This window comes from Uloborus diversus, chromosome 1, assembly GCF_026930045.1.
Source record: "Uloborus diversus isolate 005 chromosome 1, Udiv.v.3.1, whole genome shotgun sequence".
NCBI lineage: Eukaryota > Metazoa > Arthropoda > Arachnida > Araneae > Uloboridae > Uloborus > Uloborus diversus.
Window position 1 is genome coordinate 226,589,597 of NC_072731.1, and position 17,370 is coordinate 226,606,966.

At 33.4% G+C, this 17,370-nt stretch overlaps 2 protein-coding genes across 2 annotated transcripts in view; one reads left to right on the top strand and one right to left on the bottom strand.

Moving 5' to 3' along the window:
* LOC129234191 (uncharacterized) overlaps positions 1-17,370 on the bottom strand; it is a 42,611-nt gene that overhangs the window by 4,923 nt on the left and 20,318 nt on the right. Inside the window, exon 2 of the mRNA XM_054868107.1 lies at positions 13,628-13,766. Coding sequence (XP_054724082.1) covers positions 13,628-13,761 — 134 coding nt within the window. The 5' untranslated portion in view covers positions 13,762-13,766. The remainder of the gene's footprint in view (positions 1-13,627; positions 13,767-17,370) is intronic.
* On the top strand, positions 14,317-17,086 carry LOC129219022 (kelch-like protein 23). The gene is made up of 2 exons (XM_054853345.1): positions 14,317-15,551; positions 16,849-17,086. Exons 1-2 carry the CDS (start codon positions 14,317-14,319, stop codon positions 17,084-17,086), a joined length of 1,473 nt encoding a protein of 490 aa, XP_054709320.1.

A 17,370-nucleotide genomic window follows, 5' to 3' on the forward strand; every position in this document is an offset into this window, starting at 1 on the left:
TTACACCATATTAAAGTATTTGACTTATAATTTATATGATACTGTGATTTATAATGTATATGACACTTTGATTTATAATGTATATGATACTTTGATTTATAATTTATATTATACATGAAATATTATTTATCTCAGCAGAGCTTCATTAGTACGATTTATTTTAGTTGCAATGTACCTGCCCTTAAGGGAAAGAAGCTGCAAATATAACAAACAAGAATTATTTCTCAATAATATATTTTTGTATATATATGAAATACACAAGCAATGAATAGCAATGAGAAAAAGAAAATTAAAAGTAGCAATTATTAGTATAAAGTTGAAAGGTTGAATTCGCGGAGCTCATCAGCCGTGGAAGATCCGATAAATATGGTCAAAAGACCAAAAGATATTAAACTACTTACTAAATGGAGAGTGTTTAAGCTCTAATATATGCATTACATTGGGCCAAACGCACTATATGCTAAACTATATGCAATAAACAAGAGCTTAAACCTAAAATTAAAAGTAGGGGTTTTTTACCTCGGCTAAATTAAGAAACAAGTCCCTATAATTTGTCTTCCTCAGGACAGTACCTACTGCATGCATACTAGTTTAATGTAGGACAGTCAGGAGGAATGAGTCAGTGGCAAAAATGGAACAGCTGCATTTACATGCCAAATAAAAAAAAGTGATATTATTTCATGCCATTGTTTTAAAAGTGATCATTTTTAAAAAACTATGTTATTAATATACAATGTACATATGGGGAGAAGACGAGGGGCGTTCACCACGCAGACTGTGCCATTGACATTTTCAGGGGTTGCTTTTTTAAGGGGGGGGGGGCGCTTTATAGCATTTTATGGGTGCACCATCACTCTTATGGCGGGGGGGGGGGATTCTCGTATATATGAAATGGAATAATCATGTAATAGGGTTCAATGTTTTAATAAATAAAATATATATTGCATTTTGCGCACACTGTAAAAATAATATCAGTAACCTATTTTGAATAAGTATTTATATTTGTGATGAGCTGGAAAAGGGCAAGAACAGAAGAATCAACCCGAATGGTTCCAGCAGGGGGACTTGGTGTCATATTTAAATTCATCAATTTCTCTGTTGGTACTTTTCGGTACACTTTGTTCGTCAGAGAAATTGACTTGAGGTGAACGAATTCCGGAACGCGAAGGGTAGGTAAGTCCTGTCAAATTTTATCCGAAGATAAAAGCTATCAAGTTTTATACAAGATATGTTTTTAAGTTCTGCATTGAAAATACAATATGTTGATAGTTTTGTCTTGAAAATATTGAGAGAAAAACTGAAGTTTAAGATTGTTTAACAAACAATCCCCACTTTTCAGAAGGTACCCCCCCTCCAATTCCCCGACGATTTTGTGATTAGGAATGAAACAACTAGATTATTTCATAATTTTTAACTGTGCATATGTTATGCTGTTAACCATGCTATTTGTCATTAGAAATTCAAAAAAAAAAAAAAAAAAAAATCCACGAATGATTCTAAAATTGCTTGTATTATTGCTCTTAGATATGAAAGAATTGAAACTGATATGGTATGTAATACTATAATAAAGAATTATATTTTAGAAAAAATCACGGAAAAAGGATTCCGAAATTCTCGGAAATGTTTTTGAAAATTGTTTGGAGAATTCCGAAATGCTCGGAAACGTTTTCGAAACTTTCATGAACCACAGCTGCACAGAATACTCAGAAACATTTCTGGAAATTACGGAAAGAGGATTCCGAAATACTCAGAAACGTTTCTGAAAATTACAGAAAGAGGATTCCGAAATACTCAGACACGTTTCTGGACATTACAGAAAGAGGATTCCGAAATACTCAGACACGTTTCTGGACATTACAGAAAGAGGATTCCGAAATACTCAGAAACGTTTTTGAAACTTTCATGAACCACAGCTGCACGATATACTCAGAAACGTTTCCGGATTTTTTTTACAGTGTAGCAATTATCGTTTGTTACGCAAAAGTGTGGCCTAAAAAAGTCCAATGCTTCTTAAAAAAGTATCGCTCGTATAGAATGGGAAAGAATTTTTGCTCAAAAAATAATGCGCTTAAGGAAAACACGTGCTGTGGCTCCCCTGCAGTAGATTTTGTTCATCTCTACATAGTATAGAATGAAGTCTCCAAAAAAGCGTCTGTTTGAACGCGCAAAACTCGAGAACTACCCGGCCGATTTCGCTAAAATTTTCAAAATATCTTTCTTTTAGCAACGGAAAGGTTTGCAGACCAGATCAAAAAATATTCGATTAATAGTTCTTTTTACTTCCTTTTATAAAAAATGAAGTATTGTATTCGCGAAAAAATTCTTACCCAAAAATCGGTCTTAATTTCCATTTTTCTCACCCCCAAATTAATGTAGAGTTTTCTTTTTTTTTTAAGCCTGACCACACGTGGATATGTGCCTAGGAACGTACAGACACCCGAAATATCCATTTTGACGATCCCCGAGTTAATTACAACGAGTTTTCTCGTGACGTCTGTATGTACGTATGTATGTGCGTATGTGTGTATGTATGTCGCATAACTAAAGAACGGAATGTCCTAGAAAGTTGAAATTTGGTTCATAGACTCCTAGTGGAGTCTAGTTGTGCACATTCGTTTTTGGTTGCATTCGTATGCTTCAAAGGGGGGGGGTCTTTTGTCCCTTTTGGGCGGGAAATCATTGTTAATTTTGATGTAAACTCACGTGGTGTTATAATTTGGCGGAAACTTGGCGATATATCGCAGTTTTTTGGTAGCCAAGTTTTGTCGCCAACTTGGAGACAAATTTGGTGATATTTTTTAAATATGTATTTTTTTAAAATCTGGTTTCAATTTGGCCACTGTTGGTGATATTTAGAGAGTAAACTATTGAATCATATTAAAACTGCCAATAATGAGAAAATGACATTAAATTGGAGTAAAAGGAAGTCATGTGATGCACACATCAGCTCATTTAAATTCAATTTAGGCTTAATTTTCACATAAATTCCGGAATATAGGGGTGAAAACTTACTTGCACATATTAATATTACATATCATTGTAAAGGATAGATTTTTTTACGTTCTACGCAATTTGTTTCAATGCTCTAACTTAATTACGGCGGGTGTTATTTGAATTTTTATCTCGATTTTTCAAAGGCTTAGCTGAAATTTAGGCACTACTTCCTTTATTAAATATATCATCAAAAAGTGAAGGAATTGCCTTCACTTTTGTTCAAAGTTTTCTTTTTGACACCATTGGAAAAAGCGATATTTTTTATTCCAAATTTACCTCGATCTACAGTCGAAAAACTAAGTTTCTATTTCCAAAGGAAAAAAGTCACAAGCCTTTTTAAATCAAGTTCGAAAAATCTCATCTCCAATCCAGTTGTTAACCATTTTATTTTGCGTTTCCATGGTTACGCTTTTTAAATCCATCGCAATTTTCTCATTTTAATTCGTTAAAAGTATTTTATTTCGTGTTTCCATGGTTAAGCTTTTTAAATCCATCTTTCTCATTTTAATTTCTTAAAATTATTTTCTGTCGTCATTGTTTAAAAGGAAAATTTTGCATGATGTTTTTTTTTATTATTATTTCAGCCTGATTGGTGGATATACGTCCCTTGACGCATTTTTTATTTTCAAGGTAGACCGGGGAATGCAGCTAGTATGAAATCATTGTGGACATAGCAAAAGATCCTCATAAACTTCATCACTTTCTGAAATAGATTTTTCTTTGCTTATACATTGGTTTTTGCTCAAAATGCAGATTTCGGACAAAAACGATTTCTACTGGATATGTTTTTTGTTTTATCCAATTTAACTTGCATTACCCTTATTGCTTCATTAACGTTGATCATTGTATCAGTGAATTTGAAAGTGCAAGGGATGGAGCAGCATACGGTGAATGCTGCTTGGTTTCACCACGTCGCAGTCTCAGTAGAAGTTTTTGGATAACTTCGCTAATTTTACCTCTCACAGTAAAGGGACATTCAAGAACTTGAGCAGCTTAACTTACTGCACTCTCAGGCGAGTCATCCTGCGTTTCATCCTTATTCAACTTTCTGTCGCCTCTTTTAGAGTCGTGCCGAAAATATAAATAATGCCAGGGTTTCCATTGCATTCTTCGTTGGAGAAAATTTTTGTGCATTTTTTGAAAGTTAAAGGTTTTGAGCGCATTCTTTAAGCTTAGAGAAGTGTTCGAACATTGCATTCAGGCTATTCCGGTGGATTTTGCAATCTGTAATACGCTTCCTCTGTTTTTTTCTAAAGCGTAATTTTCTGGATTTTAAATTTTAGTGACGGTTTTCGAAAAAGTTTACAAATTTTGCGCATTTTCCTAATTACTGAACGTATGAAAACTGAATCCTCAAATGAGAATAAAAATTCATTCTCAGAAAAATCTATATATAATATTTTCATTGTGATTTTAAATGGTAAATCCACCGTTCATCATGTGAGACATAAAATTTTTCTTGCTCTTCTTGCAGATATACGAGGACGTTGATTCAAACTTCAGATTAAGCTTGTGAAAATAGTCGTTTTGTGAGGGGCAAAAGATGGAAATCGTTTGCATGGAAAAAAATGAGGGATTGGAAATCCTGCGACATTTTGCTCTCAATCCCGTGGGATTCGGGATCGGGATTTTTGACTCGAAATTCTAGTTCCGACATCATTTCCTCTTTGATTCGCAAGAACAAATTATTTAATTAAATAAATGTTCGAAAATCGGTCTTATTTGATTAGTTTGAGAGGAACCTTGCCTTAATGTTTAGTGTTTGGAGAACTGAAATTTTGCATAAATATAACGAAATGAGAGATAAATGTATTCAAAATCACATCACCCTCGACGAAGAATGAAATAGGTTATATCAAAGGCATTTTGCGCTTCCTATCAAAATCTCAGCATTTTTTCAAATTTTTAGACACCTAAGTAAGAAAAAAAAGTTTGATTCAGTATTTTAATTTTGGCTTTCGTAATTTAGCCATGTCAATGAGCAATGACTCCTAAAAAAAACAAATAAGTCTGAAACATCACGCAAGAAGTTGCCACAAAGGTAAAACATGCTATTATTGATTTCTATTGCTTTATTTAAGTAAGCATTATTATTATTCTTTATTTAACTAAGCAGTATTATTATTATCATTTTAATTTCACGGTTTTGCCATTAACATTCTTGAAATAATTACGATTCTGCACTAAATTCATCTAAAATAAGTAATATTTAAATCAAAACAATGTCTTAAAACGTTTAATGAAAAACGCCAAATTAGCCATGAAAATAATTGATTTAACGGCATAAAAAACACAGATTTAAACATGCGGAAATAAATTCGTTAAAGCCTTCAATTCTATGAATCTGGAAGTTTTTATAATGATGAAAATCGTTTTCCTTTTTTCTCCTCATATTACACTAAAAATTGAATTCTGAACTGCATTGTATTGATTTCGAAAATTTTGAACCAAATGCGTCCACTTTTTTTCTTGTTGACTTTCCTGTTTTTCCATTTTCCTCTTATTATTATTTTTTTTTTTTTAAGAGCAATAGTTTTAAAATTTGCGTCGACGATTAGAAAGTCATCAAAGTATTTTTTTTTAATTTACATACGTAATTCAGTCGAAATACGTTTTGAAATTCACATTTGCAAGTTCTGTGATTTAAGTCCACTTCTGTAATATAATTAGTTGAAATCATGAAACTATCCATTCTTTATTTAAGCCATCACTTCGTTTCTTCAAAAACCAAATAAACATGCATAAATTGGAAACTAATTGAAAGCAACCAATAGTTTCAAAAGTTGTTTTTCGTATCTGTTAAGATTTTGCGAATAAAAGAGTATTAAAAAATATATAACCATTTCAAATAAATATTTTCCAGCTTAAATAGAACCTGTGATAAAACAATAAGTCTCAATTTCTGAAAATAAATTTCCAATTTCAAAATATGTGCTTGAGTTTTTATAATATTTATTCAGGCATGTATTTAGCTTCATATTTATTTATTTAAAAAACTATTTTTGTGAAAAAAAGTTACGTAATTTGTTTTCAAAAAACCTGAAAGTAAAATTCTGAAATTCAGAGTTGCAACTTTTTGACGTAATTGAACTCTTTTGCTCTAGAGAAGGGATGTCGGCGAAACCACTAAAAGATTCCTCATAAAATTTATTGCCTTACTAATTTGTTCTCCAGAAAGCTTGCAAGGTTGCCAGTTTTAATGATCTAAAATAACGCTCTTAAATTGAATGGTTTGTTTCAAAAAAGTAACAACTCTTAAAAAGAAAAAAAAACTGACTTACGAAAGTTTGGAAAACGTTACCGGTCTTCTCTTTTACTATTTTGGTTTAGTAGGTAATTGTGATTGACTAAAACAATTTTTAATCGATTATATAAATCAAAAGAAAAATAAATCAAAACTGAGAGATGTTTCCTATTCAAGAGAGACAGATGAGATAAAAAATAAAGACGTTTCCTTTTCGAAATAAATGGTTAAACTATATGCTTATTTTTCGTACGTGCCTTGGAATTTATAGAAGGCCGTGCTGACTTTTTTCAAAACTTGCACCAGACTTGATAGAAAAAATTCTTTTGTGTCTGAGTAGGATTCAAAAAGCAAAAGAAAGGGGAAAAAAACTGGTGTGTCTTCGCTAGTCACTACAAGTCATGTAGTTTCATTCCTCACAAAAGCAATAAATCTGCAAAGGTGAGCGACATCATCAATACTCCTGTGGCATAAGCCGTGGCACTTTGATCTTCTAACACAAGCGACACTTTCAGTTGAGATCACTATAAACTTCGAGTCCATTACACACAGTAACCCCAAAAGTTGGCACCAACAGCGAAAAAAGTTGAGTGATTTGAAACACAGCCCCAAGCTCAGAATATGAATTTCAACCATCTGTTCTTTTATGATTTCTGAAAAGTTCATGCAACTTCAGCAATCGATCAAAACGCCGAAATGGCCTCTTGAATCCATTCCAGTGCGCGGGAGCGGATTTGGCACTACAGCCAAATTTTAAGGTATCATTTAAATGGAACGCCTTTTTATATTTAGGTCACTTTTGAGGGGGAATAGTCGCGAAACATAAGAGCACATATTTTCATCTTATTTTCTTTTTCTCCTTTCTCTTCTCCCTCCTCTCTTTCTTGCCTATTATTGTTATTTTAAGTGGCGCCGACTTTATTTTTTCTTTCACATCTAATTGACAGTAGAAATGGAGTTACGTAAAATATTCCTTTGAAAAAGACAGAACTGAAAAAACTCTTAGGATAACTAAGTACGGTTGAAAAAATATTTATGTTCAAAACGCCTGTCTTCGTTTCAGATAATATATTGGGTCGTTTGGAACCCAACGAATTTGTTTTTAAGCATTGTGCTATGGCATTTTTTAAAAAGTAAACAGAAAATGAAGAACATAAAATATTGTACGACGAATTTTCTGGAAAATGAAAGGATGATACAATGTACTAATAAAAGGGGAGCTGAGTTTCGTGTTTTTATGCAAAGCAAACATATTATCGAAAAATAGCTACAAGAATGGGGTGGTTTCCTTCAGTCAAAAGTACTACTTTTAGTCGTTGAAATTGATATAATAAGCAAAAAAAAATAATATGGACCCAGAAAATACTTTCATTTTCCCAACAGTTATTTTTTAATTAATTTTTTAAAATGTCCGATTTTTCAAACAAGGTGTGGTCTTAATGACGTCACAATGATGCACTTTGGCGCATTTTTCTACCACGTGTCCACGTTGTGATAATCAAGAAGCGAATAAAATATTGCTCTCTACGCTTGCTATCAACCATATTGTTGCCAATATAAATGAGTAAAGATGCGAACTAAATATTTTGCTCTGTGAATGGCAACACTGAATGGCATTGCATTATTTGTGATGTCATCGGCCGAAACATATACAATGAAAGTAAATTTTAAAAATATTAAACTTAAACAAATTATTTAAAAAATGGTCAGATCCTATGTTTTTAAGCATGCTCTTTCAGAAAAAGATACTTTTTAAATTTTGGAAACAACCCCATTATTTATATATATATATATATATATATATATATATATATATATATATATGTATATTTTTTTTTTTTTTTTTTTTTTGGAGCAATCGCGATTGCTTATTGTTCTCACTTGACAGTTTTGAATTCCTACGATTTTATTTTCCCGCCGTCTTCCTCTGCAGCGACACCATCGGCCGGCCGCCTCACGATGCTGCTCCTCTAGCGAAAACCGTCTACAGGTTGCGTCACTCACTTGCTTATACTTACACATGCACCTAAACACACACACACACAAACACATACACACACGCAAACATACAGACACCTGCACATACACACAAACACACACACACACCTACACATACACACAACTACCCACACATACACATACCCCCCACACACAAACACACATACACACAACTACCCATACACACACAAACACACATGCCTACACACACATACACATACTCCCCACATACACAAACACACACATCGTGTGTGTAGTGTATGTATGAGTGTGTGTGTGAGGGTGAGGGTGAGTGTATGTGTGAGTGTGAGAGTGATTGTATGTGTGTTAGTGAGTATGTGTGTGAATGTGTATGTGTATAAGTGTGCGTGTGTGTAAGACATGGACGCCATCGACCAGGAGAAGCGGATTCCGGGGGACAGTACTAAGGATCGGAGGAGCCGTGCCTGCAGAGGACGTTGTGGTTGAAAAAGGAACCAAACATCAAGGACGGTCAAATGAAAGCAATTAGCAATCGTAATTGCTCAAGAAAAAAAAAACGGAACTGAGCTTCTGTGAGTTTTCGTGAAAATAAAGCACTGCAACATACGGTGATTTAAATAAAAAAAAAAACTTATTATAATGGGGTAATGTAATGTACTGTAATTGTAATGGGGCCGTAAGGTCCAACTAAGTCAATACTTATCGAAAACTATGTTCTGAAACATTCCAAAACAATCGATCATCTTTGAATCAGTTTTGCAAGTTTTAGAAATCGATTTCTGAAAAACAAATGGAAACGTGGTATTAATGAAACAAGCATGGCTTGGCAAATAGAGGCACGAATCTTCTCCAAAGGTTATCCAAGACCTGCCTGTTCACTCTGCTAATCGAAATTAGTAGGATCTATTAAAAAAAAAATGCTTTCGAGTGCAGGGGCGGCATTTTACCATTTCATTTGGGGGGTCGAGTTTCTTAAATATGTATAACCCCAAAGCGAAACCAAACACACATTAGCTAACAAGAAGTTATCTTAAAATCGGTTTAAAATGAATAAAATTAGTGTTTAGAAACAATTAAAATTTTGATTCATTGACTAAAAAGTTATCATACAAAACATCTCGCTACTAAAGTTTTTATACATTTTGAAAAAGTTATAATGCATGATTTTGGGAATTCGGAAGAGCAGGGAATCGTGTTACTAATCCATCAGTGCCCTATGTCGTGCTGTTTTACCAGTTTAGTTAAATAGAAAAGGTATTTTTTTCTCCTTTGTGCTTCGAAAATATTTCTCTAACCTCCTGAGACATAAAAAAAAATCTTTCTCTACTAGCTAAGCTGATTGTAGTAGTTAAAAAATAATTGAAGTAACACAAAGTTATGTATGAAAACACTTTTTATATCTTGCTCTTCAAAATCACTCAGGCTACTTCAAAAACTGAGAGGGGCTTAAATTTTTCATCATTGAATAATCTAGTCATGTCGGCGCTCTCAGCTTCAATGAGATATCATCTGCCTCCAGCTCTGTTATTCACTATTCCAGACTGATGGGTTCATAACAAAGACGAAACTGCAGTCTCTGGATGTAAAACTATTCTGTCGGTATATTGCTTGTAATTTTTCTTGCCTCATGCTAAAAATTTTACTCACAGTTGAAACATTTTATTTTTTGTTTTCAAAATCCGATCCAAATAACCATAATCCCAACCAACCATACAGAAAAATAATTATCATCAAATCTTGTGTTAATTTTATTCGAAAATAAATCTATTACTTCATACAAAATATTCAAAAATCAATGTTTGCCTTCACATCATCTTGTGGATTTTTGTCACTTTTTTTTTGCGCCTCTTTAAAATTGGCTCGGAGGAAGAATTTTTTTGAAAAATTTCACGATTGATTGAAATATACATCTATAAAAAATCTATTTTCAGTTTTAATTGTAGATTGAACTGTGGTAGTATGGTGCACAGATGAATTGTAGATTGAACTGTGGTTTGAATAGTCGAGTAGCGGATTGAAGATACAGATTTTGATAGAGTAAAGCATTTTTCAAAAACCTTTTCCCGATGCAAACAAATTGGATAAAAATTCAAACGAAGTCATACATGCTAAAGGGCATGAGCTTTTTTACCATTGAAAGAATCGTTTTGCAATAATTCTTCCAGTCGTCAAATCACTACTTTGAAGTTATAGAGAAATGTTTTTATCGTTTTAACTCTTGAAGATTATCTTGTGTCACTCCGCGATTGCATAATTATAGAGCCGCATAGCAGGTATTTGGTTGATATGTCTTTTTTATTCAATGATCACATGCATTTTTAAGAAGTTTCTATGAAAGCATTATAATGCATTGAGCAGCTGAAACGTGTTTCTAGCAGAAGAAAGCGATGAACACTCATTAAATAAATATACACTTAAAAATGAGTGTAAAAGTGAATGTAAAATATCAAGGAATTTTCTTCTGAAAACCATGCAGTCACACCACGTTGCACGGGTCTCTCCTATTGGACATACCATCGTTACACTGGGCACACAAGTGTGAAATATTTAGCCTATATGAGGCAATGTCTTCTTTAGTTAAAATTAACCATGGTTCTCTATCAGTTTTCTATGTTCTGAAAAAACCGAAAATACTTCATGAATTTCTAAGTCATCATCCAAATAACGAAAAACACTTTTTCTAGTCTGAGAATGTGTCGAGTTTCATCAAATAGTTGCTGAGAACCAGCGAGGTTTCCTTTAATGAACATTTATTTCCGACTTATATAAATTGAAGTCAACCATTTTCTATCATTCTGCTCAAAAAATTTGGGGGTGCGACCGCCCCCTCTTGACCCCTCTATTTGCCGCCCCTGTTCGAGTGCTGCTGCTACTAAAAATAAATCATAGAGGGTGTTCTAAAAGGCTGACTGTGTCTGGACTCTCTTCGTGCTACAGCTGTGGATGAGTTTAGATTAAGCAGACCCGAGAGCCATTGTGCTCAACTGCTTCGTTTTAAATTGACTGTCTTACCTTTAATATTGTTTTGTGTGATTTTGGACTATCATGGTCATCTAGACGTGTGCTCTGCACCTAAGAACTTGAAATGCACTGTGAGGAAGTATTGGAGAGCTCGTTGCCTAAAGACCTGATGGTCAATGGCCAGGCTTTTGATAAATAAAATAAAACAAGCATGCAGTAATGATAACAACAAATATCTTGGTTTGTAATTTTTTTTCCTCTCCCGCATTTTCCATAGTATCTAGAAAACAAAATTCTTTAAATTTAATATATATATGCTCTAGCCAGCGAGATTCATTCTAATGCGAGGTGCGGTCTTTGGCTGAAAAAGGTTGGGCACCAGTGGTTTAGAAAACAAAGAAATAAATTTTCTTTTTATTCGAACGTACAATACTCAGAGATAGAATTGCTTCTCTCCAAAAAGAAAATAGTTCACATTTGAAAGGAAGAGAGTGTTTCGGTAGCTTTAAAAGACGAGCTCAAGCATTTTGCTTTCAAGTACAAGGAGCATTTACGCTAATTGTTTATTTTAGTATTATCTCTTGCACGTATTTTACTTATTTTCGCTCGAACAAGGAAAAGCGAGAAAAAAAAGTTAGAGGAAAAAAAGGTATATTTTCTTAACGATCGTCTCCTTTAGTAAGAAAAAGAAACAAATACAAAAAGTGATGAAAAATGCTTTTAAAGATAGTTTAAATTGAAAGCCTCAAAAGTCTGGATAATTTTCAGAGTTTAAAGTTTCAAAAGTACATTATCCTTAAGTCTATACTTGCTTACGTTCAGCCTTGAAATTTATTTCTTATCTTTATTCGCAATTCTAGAGCTTGAACCGCTACCTTGCGATAATTAAAAAAAAAAAAAAATTACCAAAAGCGGTAAAACATAACGTTCCAAGTTTTTGCTTTGTGATAAAATATGGGCTTTAGATAGTTTGTGGTGCAATCAAATTTAAAAAGAATTGAAAATAAAAAATCTTCTAAGCACGATGAGAAATTACTGTCATTCAGTTCGCTTAAAAGTTACAGTATTTGTTTGCTTTTCCTACGCCATAAGCCAGAAACTGCAGCTCCTCCTGTACTTTATTGGAATTGTGCTTTGCCATTATTAAATTTTGTTTGTAGTATCGATTACAAAGTTTGCAACACTTCCAGTCCACAACCAATCTACCTAACCACGCAAGGCAGAGCGAGTAAACCGTTATAAAATATGCTTTTTCTTCAAGTAGTAAACAATTAGAAAATGCACAATATTATAGTATAATTTTACTTCGTAACGGATCTACAGTGGTTATATGAATCACGTTTTTTCTAAACAGTTTTGATTCCATAAAGCGGCTGTTTAAATAAAGCTGGATTTTTTTTTCTGTTTTTGACGATTTGATTCAGTAAAGCGGTTGATTCAATTAGCCAATGATTCAATTAACCGGCCCCCATTGTATCTGAAAGCGCGCTATTCTATAATGGAAGATAATTTTCTATCTTTTGTTCAAAACGATACGTTAAAACCAAAAAAAAAACAAAAGAAATCATTTCAATAGGCAAACTATAATTTTCATAATTCAATATATACCTTTTGTATAAGTTACCGTTAAAGTATAAAATCCGGCATTTTATAGAATACTTAGTTATTTCATGGAATAACTGATCGTGTCCGTTAAAGTGTAAAACTCTCTTGTATTTATTTCATGGTCTAACTAGTTATTTCATAGAATAACGATCTGAAGCCCATTAAAGTGTGAAATAATCTATATCACATATCTTGCACGACACATACATTTACCTTCCACCCCTGTGTTACCCCCAAAATGTTCGTGTAAGACCCAGTGTGTCAACAGAAAATGTTTTTGTTTTAGAAATAATTTTCTTTGTAATTCCAAGTGTCATTTTAGTAATCCTTGTTGTAAAAAAGGATTTTATGATATATTTCCATAAATGAAATTTATAAGCTACATAAATTAGATAAATTGCTTCCTTTTCATTTTAATCGTCTATCATTAGTTTATTTATAGAATACCTATATAGTTATTTCATTTTTGGAAAATTGATTATTTTACACTTTAACCGTCTCTCATTAGTTAATTTATAGAATACCTAGTTATTTCATAGAATAACTAGTTAAAGTGTCAAATTAATAACATATTACACACTTCAACGGACACGATCAGTTATTTCATGGAATAACTAGGTATTCTATAAAATAACTGCATTATATACTTTAATGGTAACATATACATTTATTTATTCCTTTGCATATGCATTGGTTAAAAACTATGCAATCCATACTGATAAAAATATTTTCAGAATTACTTCTAAATGCAGGAATGTATGGTCAAGTTTGCCTTTTGTTAATTTTCCGAAGAATATTAGCAAGGTCCTTATGAATCTGCAAGATACGAAATGTTCTACCTACACAGCAACTGATTTTGAAGAGACGATTTCCGCCAAACAGATACACAATAGACCCCTCAGTAAGAGCCCACATCTTCTGGGAGAGGAGTCGAAGTAGCTCCGAATCATGTTTTCTGTGGGAAGCACCTTCACCATGGAATCTGAAACAAGAAATATTCTTGTGACTGATTATTTACAATGAGTTTAAAAGTATTCACTTTGGGTAAAGGAAAATAATACTTGAAACCAGAGATTTTACGCCCCTATAACAGTAGATTTATCATGTCGCAACTGCGATGGGCCTCACTCTCGGATTCCCCTTAATGTGATCGCAGTTAATATGATCAATTGCTTATTGATATCAAGATCACTCGGTCTCAATTTTCTCTATTAATATCTGTGTTTATTATTGCTTTACGTGAACGATAATCAACACAGATTAACATCGTTTAATGTTAACACTTTACGATCGTTATCCATTAATCAAATTGCAAAAGAGTAAACAAGCAATCAAATACTGTAACAAAATAAAATTTTGCATTGTTGTTTTCAACTAAAATTCTGACCCGAAAGCTGGAAACTTTAAAAAACATTCATTGTTGAAAAATAATTCATTTTGTTGCTAGAAATAAAAGTATATCTTTGTTAAAGTCATAAAAGTTTTAGTTGGAAGATAGTTAAGACAATTGCTGGGAACAAAAATATCACTTAATGGACAACAAAATGAATGAGTGGGCAGATATTGGGATTCAATCAACTGATGGATGTCTCTTCAAAGTACATCGAAATACACTTGCCGAAAAAAGTGAATACTTCAAAAAGCTATTTGAATGGAACGATCAACAAGAGATCATTCATGTACCAGGAATCTGTGGAGAAGTCATGAGCTGCATATTCAACTATATTTATAATGGAAAAATACAGATCACGGTTGAAAATATCCTTCAGATCCTCATGGCTGCTGATTACTTTCTGCTGGAAGAACTAGTTCAGAAATGTCGAAGATTCATTGCTTTTTCTTTAACGGTTAAGAACTGCGTTGCAGCTTATAATGCAGCATTGCTGGTTGATAGACTGAAAATCGAAAAGATTTGTCATCGATTCATTCAAGTACATTTTGAAGAGATAGCGCAGAAGGAAATTGAAAGTTTCGTCAACCTTCCGATGGAAACACTGACAACGATCTTAAGTGAGGAATGCCTGAACGTGTCTAATGAAGATATTTTGTGGAAAGTGGTCATTGAATGGGTGAAGAAAGATTTAACGGCACGACTGCGTTGTATGCCACATCTTTTGCTGTCCATTTTTGCAGACTTTTCTGAAAAATCTAAGCAAGATCTGCATGCTGATTTGAATTTCATAAATCTTTCCCAAGGACCAAAAGCTCTAGAAAGCTCTTTTGATTTTGTGAGAAGTGAAGTCGTAGGAACCATAAAACTGCTGAATCCCACTCAGTTTACTGTTAAAATGCGACAGCCAAGGAAACTTTATTTCATTGTTAAGCTGTTTTATCAAAACCGATCTGAAATCCATTTGACCTTTGACAACAATTTGGACATCTGCCGAAAACTCTCTTTCTGCAACGAATTCTTTCCAAATACTGTAGTGATGATTGATCACATAGTCTACATGTTCAACTCGTTCTCTGGAGAAAATGTGGCTTTTGCTATACTCAACCAGCAATTGTTTTCCTTACCACCTACTACTCGAAACAGATGCAGCATTGTTGTTCTTGGGAGGTGTATCTACGCCCTAGGAGGTTGCCTTGAAGATTTACCCAGAGAATTTAGTCCACCTATCGCTGAACGATACAATCCGAACTTACTGTGCTGGGAACCGATCAGACCCATGAGGTGCAACATGGTCCAAGCAGTTGCTTTTGGTGGATTCATTTTTGCTCTCGGGCAGTATGATATTGGTAGCGATCGTTTCATGATCTTCGAGAAGTATGATCCTTGGTCGAACACATGGCAACCACTACCGTCTCCAAAGATTTCGAGGCATAATTTTGCTTTTGAAGTTTACCAAGGTGCACTTTTTGTATTGGGAGGGATAAATGAGAGTTACCGTTCTGTAAATTCAGTAGAAATATTTGATCTAAGTACTTTTGCCTGGTCATATGGAGAAAGAATGTTATATAGGTGGGTGAATTTCTAACTTCTTAATATGGTTCGATCATAGATAGTGTCAAACAGCATAATTGTATTGTACGAGAACATAATAACACACAAGTTTCAATGTAACCTTCGATTAATCTGCCTCCAGCGAGACATTCTTCTAATGGACTACTGGTTCAGCAAACTAATTGATGAATGTACTTTAAACATCTGCCAAAATCGTTACTTGCCACCTGGTTACTAAAAGTCTTATTTTGGCAACTGAATATAACACTTAACGAGCTACTTTTTGGAAACAATTCAGGCCACAAATAATTATTACTTTATTGGGAGTTATTTCTCTTTCTTCACATTTAGTTTGAGATGTAAAAACGATCACAAGGTATTAATTACATGGAATAATACATATTTAAAAACCGATAAAAAAATTTCACTTCCAGTTTTTTTTTTTTCAAAAGCTTTTCAAAAGTAATAAAAAAAGAGGGGGGGGGGGTAATAAATTGAAAAGTCTACCAGCCACTGATGACTAATTAAAAAATTTAAACTTTCAGGTCTATCGCAAACGATATTTTTTGCTACTTTTCTTGTCTTAATTTGTTTCAATTAAATGAAAAAAAAACATAAAATTATCATTGTTTGTAATTCTAAGTGAATATATGTTATTGTAATCCAGTCAACAACTTGTTTATTACATGGTGACACGTATTTCAGTTCCGTTATCAACGTTTAAAGTTTGTCGAATGATCTTTTTAAACCAATATTAATGATTTTGAAATAATGATTACAATTTTAACTCAGTAAAGCTTCCTCTTTCTGAAATTAAATTTGTTAAATTCATGCCACATGTTTCGCAATTAAACTTAAAAAAAAACACAACTCTACAAGGTTTTAATCTTAATTTTACGGACTAAAATTAAAAGCTGAATTTTGAAGACAGTTCCGACATATTGAACTTATCGCATGACTTTTGGTTTAGTATGTTTTATGTTCACGAACATATGAATCGTTAGAGCGTAAAAAAAACTTTTCAATTCAAGGGACTTGTACATAAACAACAATTTTGTTTATTATATGTTTGAAAGTGCAAAGCATTTACTCATCTTATTAAATATTATTTTTTCCACAGATATCCGTCTCCTCGTGTGCACATTCTGGAAGATTTGTTGATCATTTTCGATTACAACGCCCAATTTCCACCAATATGCGGGAATGGAAATGAATGGAATCATTACCACAAATTGTCAAATCCCGACAGGTACTTATTTTACTGCCTGAAAGACTTGGATGTGATTGCCAAAATATGGAGGCAGAGCGTTGGCCAAGAAAACAAATGGCAGCAGTTCATCCAAGATAAATTTTTGTAGTATTTGTTCATGTTCATTTCTACTTTAAAATTGTTCAAGCTTGAAATACAGAAATTGGATGTAAGAATATGTGTAATAAACTTTTCAGATAGAAATTTTTCTTTTTTCACTCTTGAAAAATTATTATTTGGTAAAATCGTGGGACGAGAGAGAGAGAGAGACTGCTACAACTAGGAACGGGACTGTCCACGATTACACCAACTTTTTTGAACCTCTCCCACCTTTCTCTCTAAACGTCACACTTCTCCCTCCCCCCCCTTCTGGGTCACATGCCTCACTTTTTT